The 23,387-nt window shown below is 44.3% G+C and overlaps 2 protein-coding genes across 2 annotated transcripts; one reads left to right on the top strand and one right to left on the bottom strand.

Annotated features, from left to right (window-relative positions):
- Positions 1–1,157: 1,157 nt before the first annotated feature.
- myca (MYC proto-oncogene, bHLH transcription factor a) lies at positions 1,158–3,808 on the bottom strand. Its single transcript, XM_061093731.1, has 3 exons — positions 3,655–3,808; positions 2,587–3,277; positions 1,158–2,189 (listed from the first exon to the last, which is right to left on the bottom strand). The coding sequence occupies exons 2-3, from the start codon at positions 3,245–3,247 to the stop codon at positions 1,546–1,548; spliced, it is 1,305 nt and encodes a 434-aa protein (XP_060949714.1). The 5' UTR covers positions 3,248–3,277; positions 3,655–3,808; the 3' UTR covers positions 1,158–1,545.
- A 10,245-nt stretch (positions 3,809–14,053) lies between these two features.
- ankha (ANKH inorganic pyrophosphate transport regulator a) lies at positions 14,054–23,274 on the top strand. Its single transcript, XM_061093519.1, has 12 exons — positions 14,054–14,486; positions 15,863–16,079; positions 16,263–16,381; positions 16,566–16,649; positions 16,762–16,932; positions 17,139–17,273; positions 17,966–18,058; positions 18,155–18,247; positions 21,249–21,378; positions 21,499–21,622; positions 21,852–21,951; positions 22,335–23,274. The coding sequence occupies exons 1-12, from the start codon at positions 14,388–14,390 to the stop codon at positions 22,467–22,469; spliced, it is 1,500 nt and encodes a 499-aa protein (XP_060949502.1). The 5' UTR covers positions 14,054–14,387; the 3' UTR covers positions 22,470–23,274.
- The last annotated feature ends 113 nt before the right edge of the window (positions 23,275–23,387 follow it).

Genomic DNA, 23,387 nt, shown 5'->3' with positions numbered 1-23,387 from the left:
ATGAGTTATTTGAGTTTTATCAAGATGCTGCAACTGAATTAAGTGATTGTTGATCAGAAGCAGCAGGTGTGTTTGAGCAGGAAGCTTCAGGGATGTAGGTTCAGCCTGGTTTCTATATTTCATATATTATTTTATAGCTTTTGAGTTTCACGAAGATGCTGAACTGATAAATCCAACTGTAAACCAACATGTTTTACTTTGGTGCAAATCTCATCTGAGACGTGACATGAAGTGATTATTGATCAGAATAAAAGCAGCAGGTTTGTTTAAACTAAGAATTTAAACTTCACCTGGTTTGGTTTGAGTAGTTAATATCATACATTGAGTTTTATTATGATGCTGCACTAATGAATGCAACTTTAAAACAACCTGTTCAACTATACTGCACCACATTTACATTGTGTTTCATTTCAAACCTACATTAAGTGATTATTGATTAGAATCAGAGGAATCAGCAATGTTCGAGGAGGAATGTGAACTTGTTTATTTTGATAAAAATCCTATATTATGAGTTTTATCAATAAGGCAACTGTAAACCAACCTGTTTATCTTTGAAACACTGCATCTGTGTTCTTATAAATCTGACACTTGACTTTAAGTTATTTGACAGATCTGTCATACAAGCTATTTTAGTCCAGTGACCTGAAGCTCTCAATGTTCAATAGGTAAGTCCTGTGAGATATTAGCTTTGTGTAAAACCAGATGTTTCAACTGTTTCTGGTATATTTATTGTGTTTCTGAATAAATAAACCAGAAAATACAAAGGAGGGATATGGTTGTTTATTATAATGCCATGCCTTTATTAACAGGCTCTTCTAAAAACAGTTAAGGTGGCAGTTTACAAAAATTACCTGATTGTCTTCGAGACCCATCATTAAAACTGCGTCTTCCAGTGAAGATATGGACTTGACCCCTGAATCCCTTCATGTCTTACCAGAAAGAGTCAGTGGGAGATGGTCGTCTTCACCTGAACATCATCAATCATCATCACATAAACCTGTCAATCAGAATTGGACGTCACTCATGATGCTTTTATCATGGATGTGGTTTGTCTCCTCTCTCTCTCTGTTGTGACCAAACTCCACCTCCAACATGTAATGTAATGTAATGTGTGTGTGTTTGTGTGTTTGTTTTCACTGCAAGAACAAGGACACAAATTCAAGAGGAAACATTTTTTATATTTCAAAAAGAATCTATGAACATAATGGAAAAAACCAAACACTGGGTCTGAACATCCAGACAATTGAGATCCAAAAATACATTTTCTTAGGAAATATTAATTATATACAAAACATAAAAATTTATATTTTAGTTTGGACCCCCAACGGGACGGCCCAATTTTTAATATTTTATTAATAAAAATAAACTTTTAAATATTTAATCCACCCATAACTTCTATTGAGGCAGTTTCAACTTCGAAATCAAACGAGATTTCAAAAACAACTTAATCCGTTTTTTTGCATTTGCATGCAACAAGAACTGTACACCCTCAAGTCTTGAACTTGCATAAAAAACAAAAAAGGCCAAAAAGTCTCGATTCAAACTTCAAGCGCGGGAGCCTTGCATCTGTGCCAGTCTCTGCTTTAAGAGTTCGCTTTTCCTCCGCAGCTGCTCTTTGTGTGTGAGGAGTCTCTGTTCGTCCGACTGCATGCTGTAGATACACTCCGTGGCCTTCTTCAGGATCACCACCTTGGCCGCCTTCTCGTTGTTGGCCACGTCCGGGATCTCGTCCCTCAGCGCGAAAAAGCTCAACTTGAGCTCGTTCCTCCTCTGGCGCTCCAGAACGTTGTGAGTCCTTCTCTTGTCATAGTCCTCGGTGTCTGACGTCCGCGGGCTCAGACACTTGCGGTTGCTGCTGATCTGTTTGAGGACCCTGCTGTGGCCGCCGCTGCCTCCACCTCCTCCTCCTCCTCCTCCTCCACTGCTGCTGTTCTCCAGCTTCACCCTCTTGACCGCCGGCTGCTCCTGCCTCATGGATGGATGGGCGGCGTAGTTATGCTGTTGGGTGGAGACGTGACACCTCTTCAGCACGAGCGGGCTGGGCTGCCTTGTCTCCAGCGGGCTGGGGTCGCACCGTTTCACCGCCTGCCTCTTCTCTACGGTGACCACGTCTATCTCCTCCTCTTCCTCCTGGTCCTCCTCCTCTTCCTCCTCTTCCTCCTCATCATCCTCGTCTCCATCCTCATCCTCTGCAAAAAAGCAAAAAGAAACAGTCACACTCGGCTCCGGCATCAGCAATCCGGTCTTAAATGCATGTCACAGCAGTAAGGGGAAAAGGGAGGGGGGGGTTAAAATCCCTGCAATGCATTTCTCGCCCCCCCCCCCCCTTGCACATGGGTGGATTGCTTAACATGCATTTTGCTGATCTTACAGCTGTCTACAACATGACATGGCAGCTCGGCTCTACCGCCTGTCTGCAGATTGCATGCATCCAAACAATAATCCTCCTCATCAGTGGCTGGGATGGAGATGTGTGTGTGTGTGATGGAGATGTGTGTGAGTGATGGAGATGTGTGTGTGTGACTGAGATGTGTGTGTGATGCACAGAGGGGTGTGCCTGCTGGAGGAGACACATCCACCACCCACCTGATTCACTACAGCTGCTGGAGCTGCTGCAGCCGCTGTTGGGCGGCGTGTCCAGCCCCAGGTCCTTGCTCGGCGGCGGCGACCCTGCCACACTCTGCTTGGGGGTCTCCGCGATGGGATAGGGGAACACCACGGAGGGGTCGATGCACTCCGTGGCCGCGGTGCTCAGGTCCTGCAGGTAGCTGCTGTTCAGCCTCCACGCAGCGGCTGCCCCGGCGGCGGCTGCCCCGGGCTCCGGAGCCTCCTTCCGGGCGGCGTGCAGCGACGCGAGCCGCTCGGACACCACCTTCTCCAGCTTGGCCGCGGCAGAGAAGCCGCTCCACATGCAGTCCTGGATGATGATGGACTTCAGGAAGCTCTGCGAGTAGTCGGCGTCGCAGATGATGCTCTGGTTCACCGCGTCGTCGCCCAGGAACTCGGTGACCATCTCCAGCTGGTCCGCGGTGGAGGGGAACAGGCTGGACAGGGAGGGTCGTCGGCTCGGGGACAGGGGGGGGGTCGGCAGCAGCTCGAACTTCTTCCAGATGTCCTCGCTGGGTGCGGGCGGCTGCAGCTGCTGCGGGTAGAACGCCTCCTCCTCGTTGTCGTAGTAGAAGTAGGGCTGCAGGGAGTCGTAGTCCAAGTCATAGTTTTTACTCGCTAAACTCGAGTTCAGCGGCATGATGCGTCCGAGCGGAGGGTCCTGGTCCTCCTGGGGGGGGGGCACAACAAAGCAAAGAGAGGGTTAGAGCTTGTTTATACAGATGTGCGGCTTCAAACAGCTGCCGGGCATTGAACCTGGAGGAGGAAGCGTCACATGGTCACTCCACAACATCCACCGGTGCACGCTGCGGGTGCGTGGTGCAGCAGGTGCAGATAACCTGCAGCCGGAGGAACCTGCAGCTGACAGCAGACACACACACCGTCCCGCAGACACACACACTGTCCAGCAGACACACACTGTCCAGCAGACACACACACACACTGTCCAGCAGACACACACACTGTCCCGCAGACACACACACTGTCCCTCTCAGTGTGAGGACTAGATGTCTGTGCGTGCTCCAGAACACAACCCTCCTCTCTTACCTTTCAGATTTCAGCTTCTCGTCCAAATCCACAGACGCTGGGAATCGGAGCCAAAATGCGCATAAAAAAAACCCCAACACAACCAGCAAGAGTTTTGTATTCCAGTGCGACCGGAACCATTAAGTCCTTCCGCGGGATGTTCACGTGCAGGAGGTGTGGGGGGGGTGGGTGGGCAGCCAGCGACCCGATGGGGGCGACGTGCACTCTGTCACCGGCAGCGTGAGAATCACAGCTGAGCTCCGCCGGGCTGCAATGAAATAGAAGCCGGATCACCTCCCCCGCGTCCTTCCGCCGCCGGATCCCTCCGCGATTTTTTTTTTCGCGCGAAAATCCCTCGCCGGCGTTTTGACTCTGCAACACGCCCTAAACCCCCCCCACCCCTCTCCATGCGCCTTTGCATACACAATCGAGTTTTCGTGCATGACAACAATCAATGCACGTTCGACACACACACGCATTTATTTAGATGTTTGCACAGCCAGCTGGTGTTGTTTTCTCCAGCTTTGCACCGGGTCTACTTCTAGGGCTGGAAGTGGGAGGGGTCATAGTAGAGTAAAGAGCTGCCATTGACTGGAGACAGTGGAAAACACTACCGTAAGTAGTAGTGACAGAGAGTAGGCTGGACTTAGTTTACTACTTGATATCATCAGCAAATCACCCAATTACACCAATATCATACCCTCAGCATTATTGATCTATGAATCAGATCTATCATCTAACATATATGCAATTGAATGACTAGTTTACATTGTTTTTTTTAAAATATAACATCGCTCTTTTATGTGCACTTGTCTGCAGAAATGCACGGTGCCAGGAGGTTTGTGCCTTTTACGCACCAGGTTCTAGATGAATGGGGGGGAAAGGTGCACAGGTGCAGCCGCTTACCTCGAGCTCTCTGCGGGCTGTGACAGCCACACTGCACCGGAACAGGTGATTCCTGCACAAAGCCACTGCTACACACACACATACACACACAACATACACACAAGCACACACTGATGTCTGCGCGTAACGAATCTGCAAGTTTAACATGCACACTTTAGAAATAAGTCGACTCCCCCAAGGGCCGTGTGTGTAACGTAGCCCGGTGGTTTTAGAGCCAGGGACAGATTGGCATCAATTAACTACAGGAAGGAAGCAATTAAAGGAATCAGATGGGCACCGCAGTTTGGATGGAGGTGTCTCTGCCGTGGTGTGGAGGGAGGGAGCGGGGAGGGATAGGACGGGCTGTGAGCGCCCTCTGCTGGGAAAAGTGAGCCAGGAGTTGACACCAGCACGGTGGGTGCAGGGGTCACAATCGATCCATCAATCAATCCATCCTCAATCAATCAATCAATCAATCAATCAATCAATCAATCAATCAATCGATCCATCCAAGAGTAAGAAAAAACTAAAAACTGAATGTAGAAGAGCCACATGAGAGGGATCCCTCACCCAGGACTGACAGAAGTTCAATAGATGCTCAACAATGATTAGAAGAAACCAGTTTTTTCTACAGTGGAAAAGTGTGTCAATGTTTAAAGAATTAATACATCAGACAATGACCGATAAAGATGGTAAATGGTAAATAGTTTTGTATTTATATGAGATTTTCTAGTCTGATGATGACCACTCAAAGCTCTTTACAGTACAGTTTTACATTCACCCATTCACACAGTGCATCTATTAGCAGCACTTTGTTGTTCTATGAGGGGCAGCTCGGGATTCAGCATCTTGCCCAAGGACACTTTGGCATGCAGATGTGGAAGACTGGGGATCGAACTGCCGACCTTCAGGTTGGAGGACGACCGCTCTACCCCTCTACCCCCTTGCTGCCCAGCGATGACAAATGAAATAGAGAAGTTATTGTCATGATCCACCACCACGATCGCCATAACATGAAAGTAGTAAAAGTACAGGCAAATACACAAAAATGTGCTCAAGTACTTTTAAACTTAAGATAAGGGAGAACAAGTTAAGTAAGTAAGCAGTTAATTTTAAACATACTAACTGTATTGAATAAAATTAGAAAAGGTAAAGTAAGTGTTTGATTTTACATATATACTTTACATATTGAAAGTACTTGCAGTGTGTAGCCGAGTCTCTGAATCCATTTCAGCAGTTTCTTCATCAGTGAGTGATTTACTCTCGTTGACAGAGTCTAGTGTTACCGGCTCGCTCTGATTGGAGCGTGACTGAGCGACTGAACATGCAACGCATTGTGAAATGTAGAGGAGTAGAAAGTACAGATTTGAGCTCATGTATGTAGTGGTGTACAAGTGAAAAGTACCTGAAAATAAACCCACTTAAAGTGTTGATAGACATGAAAAATATACTTAAGGAAAGTAACAAAGAAATGCAGATAGAAACGTGAAAGACACAAACCACGATGAGGTGAGGGAGTTTGTTTCTGCTCGTTGAGGCTGTGACACCCTGAACGTCTCAGTGACAACACAGTGGGTTAGTGGGGCTGTTTATTAAGGTTACTAGGTCACTTCATTGAAAAATAGAGGCATTAGATTACAAATGTGGCAGCGAGCGGCCTCTTGCTAAAGTAGGCTGTGCTATTTATAATCAGGTTCTATTTAAAATCATCACTTTGGCAGACAGCTGTGGGCTACAGCAATAATTCTAATAGTTCAAGTATGACAGACAGAGAGACAGAGAGACAGAGAGACAGACAGACAGATAGACAGGTGTAAGATATCACACAATACAAGAATAATACAAGAATCATAAAAAGAATCATAAAACCTATGCAAATATCAATGATATAGAGGGTGCCTGTTCAGGAATGTGGTGGTCTGAGTTTTTAATCACCTGTAGCGCCTCCCTGAGGGCAGAGGGTCAAACAGGTAGTGGCCTCAGGGTGGGAAACAGTCTTTCACAACTAAACAGATGGATCGGTTTGCAATGCAACATCAAATCCTCTGTCAATAGACACTTGTAGAGCAAATGTTCTTGGTTGTGAAGTAGGAGCTCATGTCCTCATCAGGAGAGTTTGCTGAATACGCTGCACAGGCCACAGAAGTCAGGACGTTGGATTTGTGGTCAAGAATTAGAGAAGTTCAGAAAACCCGGGAGGAAGGACCTCACACCACAGCCTGACTAATTCAACAGTCACATATCAGAACTGTGAGAGGAGGGTCCCGTGCATTTCAAACATCCAAGTACACACTGAGTCTTGAATGATTACAACACATGTAGAAAACCACATAACGTAAATCCCTTAAACCTTTCACTTTCATCCACTGCTTGTCATTTTTAAATTCTCTGATTAACTTTCTTTCTTTTTCTTTTGCTTGAAGCATCATTGTATTGCATCTTATGTTATTATTTTACATATTTCTATCTATTTGGTTCGCACTCCTCTATTCGTTAAACTTATTTTTACAAAGGTTTATCCCTCTTTCTTTTTACTTTTACCATTTTACTCTGCTCTTTTTTAAATCTCTCATTGTTTCGAATTTTCCTTTTTGACCTTAATATAAATAAAACAGCATAACTTTGCTTTAAATACGCCCTTTTATTCCTTATGTAGAAAATGAAGTGACATATGAATAAACACGTGAATGTCTCACAAACCCTAGTGCAGTGTGTTTCTGAGTTATCTCACACAACCAACAGTGAATTGGCAGAACAGTTACTGGGTGCACTGCTGTGATAAGGTTTATTATAACAGACAATAGAGGCTGAGGTCCATATATCTGCATGGCTGATTGAATACTTGTAAAATGCATGAATACAGCAGTTTGTATTGTGATGGGTTTGGTAAATAAAACTGTTAACATTGGTTTCCTAAATCCAAATGGAATGGAAATGTCTGCCCTCAATAGAAAACAGTAAACAGAGCGAGTGGAGTTTACTTTACAGACAACCGATGGGAGGAACCAGTTTGACTTAGGGAGATTAAAAAACTCAATGAAAGGTCTCCTGAGCACCTGCAGTCGGCACTTATCAGAGGAAGCGATGCCAGATCCGGTCTCACGGCTTCCCCCCCGACTCTCCAGGCGGCTCCGAGACACAGTAACACAAGAAACATCCAGAGCCGATAAACACAACGACCACAGCACATGAGCCTGGTGGTTATGATCGCTATCCCCCGACAGAGAGGATGAAGGAACGAGAGCAGAGGAAAGGAGAGAAGGTGTCATTTCAGTCTGGGGGGTTTTCTTCACTTCCTCTGGAATTAAACTGATAACAAGAGAAACTCTTCTCCTCTTCTCCTTCTCCCTCTGTTTGGTTTGTTTGGCTGTGAAGCCTGAAGAAGTCGACACTGAGTCCATGACTGTAATAAACCACTTGAGCCTCAGAGAGCGGCAGACTTAATCTAACTGATTCTATCAAAGGGTTAAATAACACAATGCTAGATTAATACAAACTGCACATTTGAAATTTACATTTCAAACCAATAATCACTTAACATGTTATTGTTATATCTCTCAACCATATGTAACATGTTTTACAATAGCAAAATAGAATCAAAATAAACCCAAAATTTAAAGAGTACTTCAACACAAAGTAAATAAAATATCATCTATTCTATTCAACTCTATATTGTACTTCCGAACCACTTTGTATACAAAAACAAATTGATTTGATGAGGGGGACTGACAGAACGACATTTTTTCTAAAATGTGACTTTTATGCTTTAGGTTTAATTATTTTATTAATATTAATACATTTTTATGATTTTGAGGCTCAGACTACTGGTTGGACAAAGACGACTTGACCATTATGTAAATAATCTTTAGTTGCAAACCTCTATGACCTCCTGCATTTGAATGTTTTGTATATTTGTTATTCTCATTCAATGATACTTTCTCACTCTCACTTCCACCACTGTTGTGCAGCGACCAACCAGAGAACAGTTCATGGTCTTCCACTGAGATTTGCATCGGCCACGACACTGTTTGACAAACATGCAGATCCAGTTAAATGCAGCCACACAGAGAAAGAGCAACACATCAGCAGACACAGAGAAAAGTCCAGGGTGTGCTTCTTCCCACACGGCCGGGACACGACTCAGCATGATGAGGCAGGAAATCAATAAGTGTTCAGCTCAGTCGGAGGGAGGAGGCTGCCAGCGAAGCATTCGACAGTGGGAGAGTGTGTCAGACGGCTCAAGAGCTAATTGTGTCATTAATTATTGACGGTGACAACTGACAGTTATTGACACGGCCTGAGACCGCTGCATGCAGTCCAACCTGCAGAGTGTTTGTAGTTACACACACACACAGGTTATATGAACATGGAGAGAGAAAACATGCATTTAAAAAGGAGGAAACCTCCAACAAAACCAGGCTCAGGGCGGGGACGTGGCCAAAGAAACCATAGTTAGATAATTTTTGTATCCCAGCACTGTCAGACAACTTATAGATGTAATGATCTAATTTGGCAATGACAAAAATAATGCTGATATTGATAAAAAGCTATTTATAGTGATGTATGATAAGAAACCTGCAGAATGAGGTCAGAGAGAAAGAGAGAGATGACACTGCACACAGCTGCACACGCACACACACACACACACACAAACAAACAATGTGCAGGTGAAGCAAGAAAATATAGTTTAGTCTGCCCTTATATTTCAAATATCCTGTATATAAACCCCCTCCTGCTTTGACACCTCATAACCACAGTTCCACCTCACGCCCTTTAACTTCAAAATAAAATAAACCCTATAATATTCTGCCCATATAAATTTCAATGTCATCGTTTTTTTTAAATTATCTTTGTTAAACTGTGCAGCCAGGCCTTTATAAAATCAATGCTTCATACAGCCAGAGCCTTTTATTTCTACTGTATATTCCCAGGAGTCCATTGTCTCATAATCCATTATCTCATAACATCAGATCAGACGGTTGGATGTATCTGCTAAGTGGCTGCATGTTTATGTGGCCATGAAAGGTTTGATGCACTACTGTACATCACAGTATCATTTGAGAAAGCACTGATACTATAGGAAGCAGTTTATATACTTTTATAAACCAGACAGATATTGTTATCTGTTATGTTTCTATGTAAAGTTTCGAACAGGAGCAGAGTTTCCTATGCAAGAACATTCTGGTAGATGTTATTTTATTTATCGGTTTATTTAACAGAGAGAGCAATCATTGCTGTAAACATAATGGACAAATCAGTCGCTGAGAGCTGCTTTTCAATGTGCATTATTTAATAAACTAAATATGTTATGAAAATTTGGGGGGAGGTATTTCCAGCTATTTTTGCAAGGAGCTGCTGTTATCCAATTTGGCCACTAGAGGGTGCCATGTACCTGGAACCCAATGTTGATACGAAACCTAAATTTGACAATTGCACATCTCTTACAGGACTCATTCGGAGACTTCCAAAAATTTGTATATGTTTTTCTGCAAAGCATTTTCACAAAGAGAGTCCAGGTGTGGGGAAACAAATCACTGCCTTTTGATTCCAAATATGCTGTCGTCAAAATGTCAATTTGCAAATGTTTGGTGGACAAATGAGCTCTGAGCACAGACCTCCTGGAGCTTGATAACTGTGGAAATCTTAAATATGGTAATAACAATAACTGCTCAAAGAAAAGAGGTGTTTCGATGAGTGTAAATAAGAGACGTCTGCCGCCATGAAAAAACTTTTAGGCCTCGGCTCATAAAAAAAAGTTTTCCTACAGAGGGAAAACTGCAATATCTCCAAACCACATAATAAAATAAATGTGGCATAGGTGTTTAACAATGTTGGTAACACTGTTTACTGGGAAAAAGAACATGCAAAACAAATCCATGCAAATATCACGTGACAAAATGAAATCATTGTTTGCAAGTACAAGTTTTGCATAAAGGGAAGTAGTTCTGACTCTTGCACATAGTTGGATAAATGCTCCAATAGACACACATCTGGATTGTTTACTCCAAAAAGACACTGCTCACAAAAGTCAATAATTTACTTTCCATATTTTTTGTGTTTTTATTATAAGGAACTGGGTCAAGGGTGAGCGGCTGACGTAAGGAAACAATCCAGAGATAGTTTCAGGTTTGAACCTTCACATGGAACTTGCAGGTACAGGCTCCTTAGCAAAGTGACTTTCATTCCAGCTGATTCCCAGGGGCTGAGTGCTGGCGTGTAAAATGCTGTGTCAACTTGAGGTCCCTACACAACCTCCCTCCAGCCGCAGGCAGCAGCACACAACAACAACAACTTGGTGCTTTGACTGAACATAACTCAGGCTGGTTTAACTCACAGCTCCCTGCCTGTAAAACAGCAGCAGGTCACACTAACCGTACAAAGAGCAGATCAGAGAACCTGCACCGAGAGAATGTACAAGAGGCTGTGGAAATAAATAATCATTAACAAAGATCTGGACACGAGCTGGACTCATTAAACTTTTACTACGTGTTCTACCATCCTGGAATGTGGTTACAAATTTGAGAAAAAGCTGATAAGCTGAAGTTGGACTGAAATTAAACAACACTTATTTTTAGGATATACAGTAGTATGATGTATTCAGGTGAAACAAGTCTGTTTGAGGAATAACACGTTTTTCCTCTTTGTCAGCCCAGATCTGGTTAAGTAAATATAGTCTATTCTGAGTATTGAGTACTAACCCTAACCCTCTCTAACTTGATGTATTTTTGAGTATATGTTTTTAAAGCTGTCTAATGCTCCTTCCCCCTCTAGTCCACCAGGGGTCAGTATATTCTGTAATTATAGGTGCAACCTAACTGATCCTTCATATAATTAGTTTCCTTAAAGGAGAGGCACCATGTAAACATTTAGAAAACTTATACAGGAGCAAACCATTCAGTTTTTCTGTCTAAGGACACATCTGCCACATTAATGTGTTGTGTTTTAATACAACATTTACATGAAAAAAGGGGACATGGTTTAAATCAGTGATCTTTTAAAATCACAGTCGTTGCAGCAGAGTCAATTCACACATTGCTTATTTTAAATATCTGCTACATATATATATATATATATATATATATATATATATATATATATATATATTTATAAAAGTGCTAGAAAGGTGTGTGTGTATTCAGCCTGGACAGTGCAGCCTCTGTGGAGCCTCTGCTTTCATGTAAACACACATTATGCTGCCCTGTGTGTTTACCGTGTTTGTGTCTGTGTGTACTTATACCTTTGTGAGGATTATTTTTTCAACATTGGACATTACAGAGTTAGGACATTTGGACAGGTCCTCACTTTGGGACCCACTGTTTGTGGGTCAAGGTTTTGGTTTAGTTTAGAACAGGTTAGGTTTATGTTAGGGTTATATGGTTAGGGTTAGGGTTAAGGTTTATTTAAGGTTTTGGTTTAGTTTAGAATAGGTTAGGTTTACGTTAGGGTAAGGGGTATATGGTTAGGGTTAGGGTTCTGTTTTGGTTAGGGCTATAGGGTTAGGGTTAAGGTTTATTTAAGGTTTTGGTTTAGTTTAGAATAGTTTAGGTTTATGTTAAGGTAAGGGGTATGTTTTAATTAAGGCTAGGGTTAGCGCTATAGGGTTAGGGTTCTGTTTTGGTTAGGGTTAAGGTTTATTTAAGGTTTTGGTTTAGTTTAGAATAGGTTAGGTTTACGTTAGGGTAAGGGGTATGTTTTAGTTAAGGCTAGGGCTATAGGGTTAGCGCTATAGGGTTAGGGTTAGGGTTCTGTTTTGGTTAGGGCTATAGGGTTAGGGTTAAGGTTTATTTAAGGTTTTGGTTTAGTTTAGAATAGGTTAGGTTTACATTAGGGTTATATGGTTAGGGTTCTGTTTTGGTTAAGGCTATAGGGTTAGGGTTAAGGTTTATTTAAGGTTCTGGTTTAGTTTAGAATAGGTTAGGTTTACGTTAGGGTAAGGGGTATGTTTTAGTTAAGGCTAGGGCTATAGGGTTAGCGCTATAGGGTTAGGGTTAGGGTTCTGTTTTGGTTAGGGCTATAGGGTTAGGGTTAAGGTTTATTTAAGGTTTTGGTTTAGTTTAGAATAAGTTAGGTTTACATTAGGGATATATGGTCAGGGTTCTGTTTTGGTTAAGGCTATAGGGTTAGGGTTAAGGTTTATTTAAGGTTCTGGTTTAGTTTAGAATAGGTTAAGTTTACGTTAGGGTAAGGGGTATGTTTTAGTTAAGGCTATAGGGTTAGCGCTATAGGGTTAGGGTTAGGGTTCTTTTTTGGTTAGGGCTATAGGGTTAGGGTTAAGGTTTATTTAAGGTTTTGGTTTAGTTTAGAATAGGTTAGGTTTACATTAGGGTTATATGGTTAGGGTTCTGTTTTGGTTAAGGCTATAGGGTTAGGGTTAAGGTTTATTTAAGGTTCTGGTTTAGTTTAGAATAGGTTAGGTTTACGTTAGGGTAAGGCGTATGTTTTAGTTAAGGCTAGGGCTATAGGGTTAGCGCTATAGGGTTAGGGTTCTGTTTTGTTAGGGCTATAGGGTTAGGGTTAAGGTTTATTTAAGGTTTTGGTTTAGTTTAGAATAGGTTAGGTTTACATTAGGGTTATATGGTTAGGGTTCTGTTTTGGTTAAGGCTATAGGGTTAGGGTTAAGGTTTATTTAAGGTTCTGGTTTAGTTTAGAATAGGTTAGGTTTACATTAGGGTTATATGGTTAGGGTTCTGTTTTGGTTAAGGCTATAGGGTTAGGGTTAAGGTTTATTTAAGGTTCTGGTTTGGTTAGGGTTAGGGTTCTGTTTTGGTTAAGGCTATAGGGTTAGGGTTAAGGTTTATTTAAGGTTCTGGTTTAGTTTAGAATAGGTTAGGTTTACGTTACGGTTAGGGGTATGTTTTAGTTAAGGCTAGGGCTATAGGGTTAGTGCTATAGGGTTAGGGTTCTGTTTTGGTTAGGGCTATAGGGTTAGGGTTAAGGTTTATTTAAGGTTTGGTTTAGTTTAGAATAGGTTAGGTTTACGTTAGGGTTAGGGCTATATGGTTAGGGTTAGGGTTAAGGTTTATTTAAGGTTTTGGTTCAGTTTAGAATAGGTTAGGTTTACGTTAGGGTAAGGGGTATGTTTTAGTTAAGGCTAGGGCTATAGGGTTAGGGTTATGGTTTATTTAAGGTTCTGGTTTAGTTTAGAATAGGTTAGGTTTACATTGAGGTTAGGGTTCTGTTTTAGTTAAGGCTAGGGCTATAGGGTTAGGGCTATAGGGTTAAGGTCAAGGTTATGTAAGGGGCCAGATCATGCATAATGCCACTGAGTGTCCTCCCTAAGACGGATGTACAAACATGTGTATGCGTGTGTGTGTATGCGTGTGTGCGTGTGTGCGCGGGGCCAGATTTAGCCCTGCTGCTGACGTCACGGCCGGGACGCCTGGCCCACGTGGTGCTGGAGGCGGCGCGGGTTCGAGTCCCGCCTCAGACCCTCCGTCAGCCGCGGAGCGATCACACTGCCGAGCACCGACTCCCGGTCCCTCCAGCTTCGGGACACCTCCCCCCCCCCCACTGTCCCTCCCACCCACCCACCCACCGACCGCCTCCACCATGATCCACGGGGCCGGTGCCTCCGTGTGATTCTCCCGGTGACCTTCGCCTCCGCTCGGCCGCATCGGAGCAGCAGCAGCCGCAGAACCAGCTCCAGCAGCCCGGGCTCCGGACCCAGCTCCAGCTCCAGCTCCATCCCCGGGCCCTCGCCTCTCCTCCCGGGATAGACCGACACACCAGGCTCCCCTCTCTCTCTCTCTCCGTCTCTCTCTCTCTCTCTCTCTGTCTCCCTCCCTCCAGCCGGTAAGACCCTCCGTCTGTCCCCGTCCATCCCTCCGAACCGAGGCAGATGCCCCTCGCTCCCCCCCCCGGCTTCTACCATGGTGGAGGCTCCATCCCTCCTCAGCCCGTACTGGCCCCTCGTTCGCTTCCTGGTGCCGCTGGCGATCACCAACATCGCCATCGACCTCGGGGAACAGGTGACTGGGTTGTGGGTTGATTGTGTGTCCTCTTCGTCCCTTTGCTAACCCGCTGCACTTCGCTATTATTTAATTATTTATTCATTTTTTTATTCATGTTTGTTATCTTCCACCGCTGCAGTCGGTTTTTTCTGAAACGACAGAAATCACCGACCACCCTAAACCTCCCAGTCCCCCCACCTCCCAAACCCGTCCCTGACACCGGGTGTCTCCGGCCTGTGTTGTCGGTGTGTGTGTGTGTAGCCACCGTTAGCTTAGCTGGCAGCAGCCGGGGGTGTTGTGTGTGTGTGTGTGTGTTGTGTGTGTGTGTGGAGATAAGATCCGTTAACATGTTTTATTCAGGGGGAGGAAAAACACACGCACACACTCACAGGAAGGGTCGTGTTTATTCAGGAGGGGGGGTTCGAACACACAAGTAAACAAACACACAACTACACACATGAATCCATCTTAATGTCTGAGCTCCTGTGGATTTGTGTTCCCTTATTTTCCCAGCTTCAACCTTGTTTGTCGTTTGATTGGAGTCACGACCTGTTTGGAGGAGATGATTAAGATGATGATGGAGGATCATGTGCTCAGACTTAAGGGTGTGTGTGTGTGAGTGTCTGTGTGTGCGTGTGTCTGTGTGTGTGTGTGTGTGTCACCTCTTTAGGACATTTTCCAGTACATACACTGACCTTGGCAGGACCAAGTCTAATGAGGCCAATCATCATGTCTTCAGGTCCTTAGTTAATTGTAGGGTTAAGATGTGAATTGTGGTTACATTTAGGTTTTGTTCAGGCTGGTCTGTAATGAATGGAAACTGATGCAAAGTCCTAACAAAAATACACAAACTTGTGTGTTTAATTTCCTGTGATTGTGATGTTTTCCTGTCTGCCATACGACGGGTGGCTCGTCCCTCTTTGCCCAGGAGACAGCAGGCAGATAGTGTGAGAGAGCGAGGCGGAGATGTCAGGATTAAGCTTATGTAATGGCTCTGTTAGCCGGTATAAATAGCACACAATCCTGCAAAGGGAAAAGGGGAGGGGGGGGCAGCTGTTGTAGTTGCTCTGAAGCTAAGAAGTGAATGGAAATCATTTTTGTAAGGATCAAGTGCTGTGGGTGTTTCCCTGCGCCGATATATTACCGCGGCACCAGCCAAAGGTCTGTTTTTTATTGTCTGTGTAAAAAGCACGTGCAGGTATTTTACTTTTGTGAAAAGCACGACTGCTCCAGGGCTGTGGTGGACCAGCCGTTACCATCCGGTCAGAGATAAGAGTCCGGTACAGTCACGGTCATGTGGCCTGGCTGAACTCGCCCTCCTCCTCCTTCTTCTTTATGTGCTGTCTCACCCTTTCTCTCTCTCCACACCCACCCCCTTGCCTTATCTGTTCCAGGCCCTGAACCGGGGTATAGCCACAGTCAAAGAAGATGCCATTGAGATGCTGGCCAGCTACGGCCTGGCCTACTCCCTGATGAAGTTCTTCACGGGGCCCATGAGCGACTTCAAGAATGTGGGTTTGGTGTTTGTCAACAGCAAGAGGGACCGGAGGAAGGCGGTGCTGTGCATGGTGGCCGCCGGAGTCATCGCATTCATCCTCCATATCCTGATAGGTGTGTGTTTACAGGTTGTGTGATGACATGCTGTGATTGAACCACATCCTGAAGTCTTATCGTTGTCGCACCCTTCACACCCTTCTTCAACTTCCTCTATTGTGAAAAAATCACAACTCCTGCAATCTGAAACAATGAAATGCTAACCTGTGGTTTCCCCTTATGTTTGTTTTCTTTCCACAGCTTACACAGAATTGGGGTACTACATCATTAATAAGCTCCACCATGTGGATGACTCTGTGGGGAACAAGACACGAAAGGCCTTCTTATATCTGGCTGCATTCCCTCTGCTGGATGCAATGGTGAGTGCTCAGTACAGCAGGATTACTCTGCAGCAGCAGTCAGACATTTTATAATGAGAGAGATGGATTTAAACACATCTGACTCTAGCAATAATCCCCTGTTCATTGTACAGCCCGTCCCAGCTGTGGTTGAGAAAATGTCCAGCTTTCAAAACGTGTGTCTGCTCTTGTGTTCTGCCCGAAGGCGTGGATCCATGCAGGGATCCTTCTCAAGCACAAGTACAGCGTCATCGTAGGCTCGGCCTCAATCTCTGATGTCGTGGCCCAGGTAACAACGTCCAGTCCAACATTTCTTTCCCCATCTAACGCGGAGGAGAAATCCAGTTTATTAAGCGTTCGATTTTTGGCGTTTATCCACTATTTGTTGTCTCTTCCTGCAGATTGTGTTCGTGGCCATCCTCCTCCACAGCAACCTGGAGTGTGTGGAGCCGTTACTCATCCCAATCCTCTCCCTGTATATGGGAGCCTTGGTCCGGTTCACCATCGTGGGACTGGGTTACTACTGTAACATTCACGACAACATCCCAGACTCCAGTGGACTTGACGTTGGGGTGAGTGTTTATTTTACTCTAAGGTGAAAATGGGTCAGAGCTAGATGAGGGTTTGTGTTTTCCTACATGATGCTTGACACACATTCTGGATACGCCACTGGGACCAAAGGAGCAGTGCTGTTAGTTAATAGAATATGAATTATGTTTTTTCTACGAGTAAGAGAGAATCTAGCAGTGATTTACTGTGTGTGTTTTGCTCCCTGCAGGGCGATGCCACCATCAAAAAGATGCTGAGTTTCTGGTGGCCCCTGGCCCTCATCCTGGCCACTCAGCGCATCAGTCGACCCATCGTCAACCTCTTTGTGTCGCGTGACCTCAAGGGGACCTCTGACGCTACAGAGGTGGGTGTGTCCCGGATTACATTCACCAAATAAATCAAAAATGCAGTTTCCTACAGCAACTAGGTTTAATACTTGATTGAAGCAGTTGTTTTATTTTCACTTATTCAATCTGGCTTTTTTTTATTTAAAACCATTTCTTAATGGTTCTACTTGTTGTATTTTCTGATGTAAGGGATCATTAAGTGGGAATTTACAGCCACATGAAGCAGGTGGACTAACTCGCCTCTCAAGTTATTGCAGATGAAATGCCAGATGGTAACAAACTCCCTCTGGAGCTTTCTGGCTTACAGAGACCCCAACTACTAGAGACAATGCATAGCTGTTTACCAGAATGAACTGGAAATCATCAACAACACTGGCTGCCAGTGGTTTGGGTGATTCACCGTGTTCATGTGAGACTCGGGGCATGATAACACCGAGCGAAAACATTCCCACACGTCGCTGCCGCTCCTGCGTGAACCTGCCGCTGCCAGTTGTTATTCCGTGCACAAAATAGAGCTCCGGGCTGTTTATCCAATTATGAACTTGAAAAGCCGCACATTCGTGGAAAGTGAGGGACACAGGGAGGATTTCAAGTCGGCTGTTATTAGTCACCTGTCATTCATCTAACCATATGTGCTGTCTGTGGTATTTTCAGCATTAAAGCGGCAGTGAGCTGATGACTTATAGCCACCGTGTCTTTGTCATTCCAGGCTGTTGCCGTGCTCACAGCCACGTACCCTGTGGGTCACATGCCGTACGGCTGGTTAACTGAACTGAGAGCAGTGTACCCTGCCTTCGACAAGGTAAACCACTCCCACCTACATGTGTTTGTTGCAGCGGTGACAGTTTAAATGTAGATGGGTTTGTTTATACCTCTGATGTTCCTCTTTCGCCAACAGACCAATCCCGGCAACAAGTTGAACTCCAGCCACTCAATCACCAAGTCCCACATTAAAAAGTTTACACTCTGCTGTCTGGTCCTATCACTCACGGTAAGATGATGCAAAATCTTTTCACATAATGCTATGAATTAGGTCTGAAAGAAGTCGTGGTTGTGTGTTTGTTTTTCCAAAATGGCAACATGCCTTTTTGACAATATAATGATATGTTTTTATGAGAAAAACAAATCATCCAGTTTCCTTTCAGGCATCTCTGTCATTCAGACACAGTGTTACTCAAACTTGTAGAGCCACTTTGATAAATGACACAGTCAGGGTAAAGTTTCAGTTTTCAATTTCATTACAGGCAGCCCCTCCCTTGCACCATGTTTGTTTACAATCTAAGGTGTCCTCCTTTGAGACATGACCTTTCCCACAGTGGGCGTCAGTTGTCCTTCCATGGCGTCCTGCAAAACCTTATAGGCTTTGCACTCTTTTCATTTTAACATGCATCATAATATCAGATTTTATGACTGCAGATGTGCTGTGGCTTGTTTTTGGAGTCGCACAGTATCAGACTTTGTGTTGTGTTTTTGTCATGTTCACATTTGTTTTTCAATCTGCTGTATCACAGATTAGAACATACTGTGTTTCAGTCAGGATTCCAGGTCCAAGACTCGTCTAACTGGTTCAGTGTTACAGATAAAAACATGTGTCGTAGTTCTTGCGAAACTTGGTCAAAGGTTTTCCACAAAAACATGACGTTTTATTTAAGGAACTGGCAAAATCTTGAAATTCTATAAAAAAGTCTCCGGTTCCTCATGTTTTATTATATTTAGCTGTGTTGGTTCAGCAGCTTGCTCATGCTCACAGTGAAGGGTTGGGGTGCAGGCTCACTGAATGTACTTTGCTGTCATGTTGTGGTTTCAGGTTGCACAGGGAGGGAGACACATTAAGGTGGAATTTGTGAAGACGCAAAGGGACTTTTGTCCCTGCAACACTCCCACCCAGGCTTTAACAGCTTAACGAAATAGGCATTCACATAAAACCTCTCCGTTAACACACTTTTAAAGCCCCTTGCAGGTGTACTTTCCTGTTAAGTAATGAGCGCGGCAGATGCATTATGGGCGCTGAGCGGTTTTGTTTTGGAATAAATGTTTTAATTATTACGGGAGCATATCGGCAAGAACATAATATAATCCAGGCTTTCTTATATCAGCCTTCTTGTCAATTTAAAATGGTCCAAAGTGAATTAATGTGAAAGTAAAATGGAGCCTTTGCCCCAGTTATCCTGGGAGCTCAGACAAGAAAAACAGGAAGTGTGCGGCCGAGGTTGGGCCTTTTTTTGAGGAGGAGGAGGAGAAAGAGGAGGTGGAGGAGGAGAGTGGCCCACCAGATGTGGAAGCTCAAGGTTGTAAACACATGTGTGAGGGTGTGCGTGTTCAGCTCGAAACAACAGGCACATAGGTATGGCCAGGGCGGTGTTGAAAACACAAGCCGACTGCCTGCCCGGGCTTGTCCCGGTGAAGGAAGGACAACGGCACGAAAAGCAGCAGAGAGCAGGAACACGAAGGGAAATGAGAATCGTACTGCGACAAACAAATGTCCTCTTATGAAAACAGACGTGAGGATGCGGAGGCAGTGAGTGTGGATGTCTCACTGGTTTAGACTAAACCACGGCTGAGTCAGGGGAGACAGGGGTTTCCGCTGAGCAATAGAAATTAATTATTACGACATCGTGCTAGAAGTGAAATCATCAGTCACAAGTAATCTTTTCCTATCCGTTTGATTCAGGAGATCGAAAAGCAACAACAAAACTGCAGTAAAAGCTTTTTGTGTAATTAATCACCTTCTGCTTAATGTGTAATTCTTCAAGAATATTTTAGAAAATATTTTATAGTGGGCAGTATAGAGAGCATATTAGTTGAGTGAGGGCTCTCGGAGGAGTCAGGTCTTTTCGAACAAGATTTGAAGACGGAGAGCAGGAGGATTAAGAGGAGGAGATTAAGCTGACCCTCTCAAGTTTGGTAATTCGTCATCTATCAAGAGACGAGAAGTTAGGACAGAGTTCCTTCCAGTAGAACTGTACTTTCAGTTCCTCATCGCTCATCAGAGTGAACCAGAATACTTTATGAAACGGTTCAGTGTTGTGTTACTGGGATCACTGGTAGCCCTGCCAGAAGGCCGTCCCAGTAGTCAAGACGACCAGCGCTAGAAAAGGCGTCGAGCACACACTCTGTACAGTGTAGACTCCACAGTGACAGATGGATCAGGCTGAGTGAACATTAATTAGTCATCAATCACGATGTTGAGATCTGTTGAGGAGAGAGAGAGAGAGAAAGAGGTGGAGCTAGGCTGGACATTAATGTGTAGCTAAACATAAGGACTGGCTGGGAGCTCAGTCTTTTCATAGAAAGAAAGACTTTGTATAATCAGCACTGAGGTGGAAAGAATAACCAGGTGGTGTTTATTGGAAAGTGAAAGGGACCAAGCCTGGATCCTTGTGGTTCACCAGTTAAATGACAAGGGACACCTGGGCTTTTCTGCTGTCCTCTGAGGTCACACCCTCAAAGCAATAGTAGATTCCTGCTTGTAGACGTATGCAGATTTGAGGTTTGAATTTAGACCAGCTACTAGTGTGAGTACAGCAACAAGTGTCATAAAAGCATCCAGTCACAAGCAGTGTGAAGGTGGTTGTGTTGTCAGTTGGACTGGAACCAGAAAATCACCTTTAATGTGTCCTGAGGGGCCTTGATGTTTGTTCTGACTCCATCTTTATACATTTGCTTCCTTATGTGTTCATATGCAGAACTTATGTGTTCTTATTCAGATCAGGCGAGTTCATTCCTCTGTTTAACGCCCCCTGGTGTCGTGCTCATACAGTCGTAGCCCCGAGATGCTTTGGAAATTGTTGCCCTCTGATTCTAGAAACAATAACATTGTCTGTCATGGGTTCGCTCCCTCGCTTATTTTGTGTGAGCTTCACAGGCCGACATTCAATCTGAAACCCCTCGAGTTAATGAACTAATGAGATCTAATGAGGCGTGCCGGGCAACTCTATCGTGGTTCAGCGGACGCAAAAGATGAATTTGCCTTTTGCTCATTTTGTGTCCAGCTTTGTTTCGTGGTGTTTTGGAGTCCACATGTATCAGAGAAGATCCTCGTCGATGTCATCGGAGTGGATTTTGCTTTCGCGGAGCTGTGCGTGGTCCCGCTCCGAATTTTCTCCTTTTTCCCCATACCAGGTAAGACACTCCGATGTTATTTATTTTTCACCTGCTGTATTTTCCTTCCTGCTGTGGCTTTATCCCGGGCGTACCTGGGACCAGTGGGGTGATGTTTCCACTTTGTGTGTGTGTTCGCAGTGACTGTTCGGGCTCATTTGACTGGATGGCTCATGACCCTGAAAAAGACCTTTGTGCTGGCCCCCAGCTCGGTTCTCCGCATCATTGTCCTCATCACCAGTTTAGTTGTGCTGCCTTATATGGGGTAAGTCAACACTTCAGAGAACACTGTCGGGGTCACAAAGGTCAGCACCGTGACTCAGGCCCACTGGCATTTATTAGTGTTGTTGTGTGGTGTTCTGGTAAAATGTTTTTTGTTGCGCTTTTATGCCTGAAAAAACACGAAGCATGAGGAAGATAAGAAAATTAATTCACCTCCACAAACTTACATTTATAAAAACGCAACTGACAACGTGGTGTTCTTTGTTTTTCAGGGTTCACGGGGCCACACTCGGGGTTGGATCCCTCCTGGCCGGTTTCATAGGGGAGTCAGTGATGGTTGCCATAGCAGCGGGCTATGTTTATCGACAAGAGGTGAGAACTGTACAAACACGCCTTATTCTGTTCTTTCGGAAAATCCCGTCGGCAGCCATTTTTAACTGTGTCTCAGTTATGATCATCCTGTCTGGTTTGAATGGGGATGTTGTTGAAAGAGATCAAACCATGAATACACGTAGGGAAACTCTGAAACCTTCTCATCGATCCAGATCCGCTTTAAAAAGTAAAGACTGTTTCCCCTTAAACCAGGTTTTGTGGTAGTTTGTCCATTATGAAAACATAACTTCTGTTGGGGGGGGTTACTGGGTTCAGGAAGCTTATTGTATGATTCACTATGATCACGTGAGGACCATACGACTCACACTGTCCCTTCACCGTAAGAGTCCTATATAATTTAGTTTTGGTTCTGTTGTCTTCAGAGAAACAACGAGATGTCCAGCGAGCTGGTGGTGGAGGAGGGGGAGGACTCTGCCCCGATGAGCGAGGTGTGCTCCAGGACGCAGATGGACGCCATCGAGGAGCTCCAGGAGGAGGAAGAGGAGGAGCAGCAGTGAACTCTTGACAGCAGGCGGAGGTAGAGCCGAGCTCCTCGTGGGAAGAGGAGGCCGCTGAGTGCGACGGTACTGGAGAGAGATGACCCGAGTATGATTTGGTTTCAGAGGTTTCGCTCGACGGAATTGAACTTTTGAGAACAAGAGTACAAGACACTTCTCCGTGTCGACCCACACACCATTTTAACGCACACTGTAAAGAAAGCCATGCACTTCCAAGTGTTCATCCATCAGAGTAAATACCTTTGTCTTCCGACGTTTCCAACAGTTCTCATAGTTTTGCATCATCCCATAAGCGGGTGTAATAACCACTTTTCATGTGTTTACTGGTAAACAAGGGAAATCCACAAAGGAGAACTTTTCCTCCTCACCAGTGGGAATGAAGCGTCTGTCGAGTGGTGGTGGAGTTGCCAAATTACGGAGTTCATTATTTTATGTTGTTTTATCGAGATTAAAGTGGCAAGGCCTTGCTTGAATTAAAATATAGATATGTTGTGGGACTTGTTGGGTTGTGCAATCGTGTTTTACATACCATGGTGTACAGATTATTGTTGTTTTATATAGGTAATGCAATGTGTATATTTAATTGCCTCGAGGGGTCAGGAATCCCTCATTATATCATTGCGTGTTACAGAATAGTTCTGATTGTTCACTCTTCATGCAGTCTGGGAGTCGCATCTACTTTTGTGTTGCCATGCATTTCCCTGGTAGTATTCAGACTGTCGTACGTACTGTATATACTGTACAGGCATTCTTATTTGACATATAAATTGCTTTAATATTAATTCCTTGGCTTTGCTGGAACTGGCTTTCTTGTTGTATCTTTTTCTTATGAACTTATAAAAAGTAAAATGTGTCGAAAAATACTTTGCCACAAAAATGATCTTACACAAACATTGAAGGTTGAAGGAACGGTGCCTC

This window comes from Limanda limanda, chromosome 20 (genome assembly GCF_963576545.1).
Source record: "Limanda limanda chromosome 20, fLimLim1.1, whole genome shotgun sequence".
NCBI lineage: Eukaryota > Metazoa > Chordata > Actinopteri > Pleuronectiformes > Pleuronectidae > Limanda > Limanda limanda.
Note: the sequence above shows the minus strand (reverse complement) of the source record. Positions and strands in the feature narration are given on the sequence as shown.

Coding starts and splice junctions, on each gene's coding strand:
- myca (XM_061093731.1), bottom strand. CDS start 3,247: ATGCCGCTGAACTCGAGTTTAGCGAGTAAAAACTATGACTTGGACTAC. Junction 2,190..2,586: donor CAGCAGCTGTAGTGAATCAG/GTGGGTGGTGGA, acceptor GCTTTTTTGCAG/AGGATGAGGATGGAGACGAG.
- ankha (XM_061093519.1), top strand. CDS start 14,388: ATGGTGGAGGCTCCATCCCTCCTCAGCCCGTACTGGCCCCTCGTTCGC. Junction 14,487..15,862: donor CCATCGACCTCGGGGAACAG/GTGACTGGGTTG, acceptor TATCTGTTCCAG/GCCCTGAACCGGGGTATAGC. Junction 16,933..17,138: donor CCAGTGGACTTGACGTTGGG/GTGAGTGTTTAT, acceptor TGCTCCCTGCAG/GGCGATGCCACCATCAAAAA.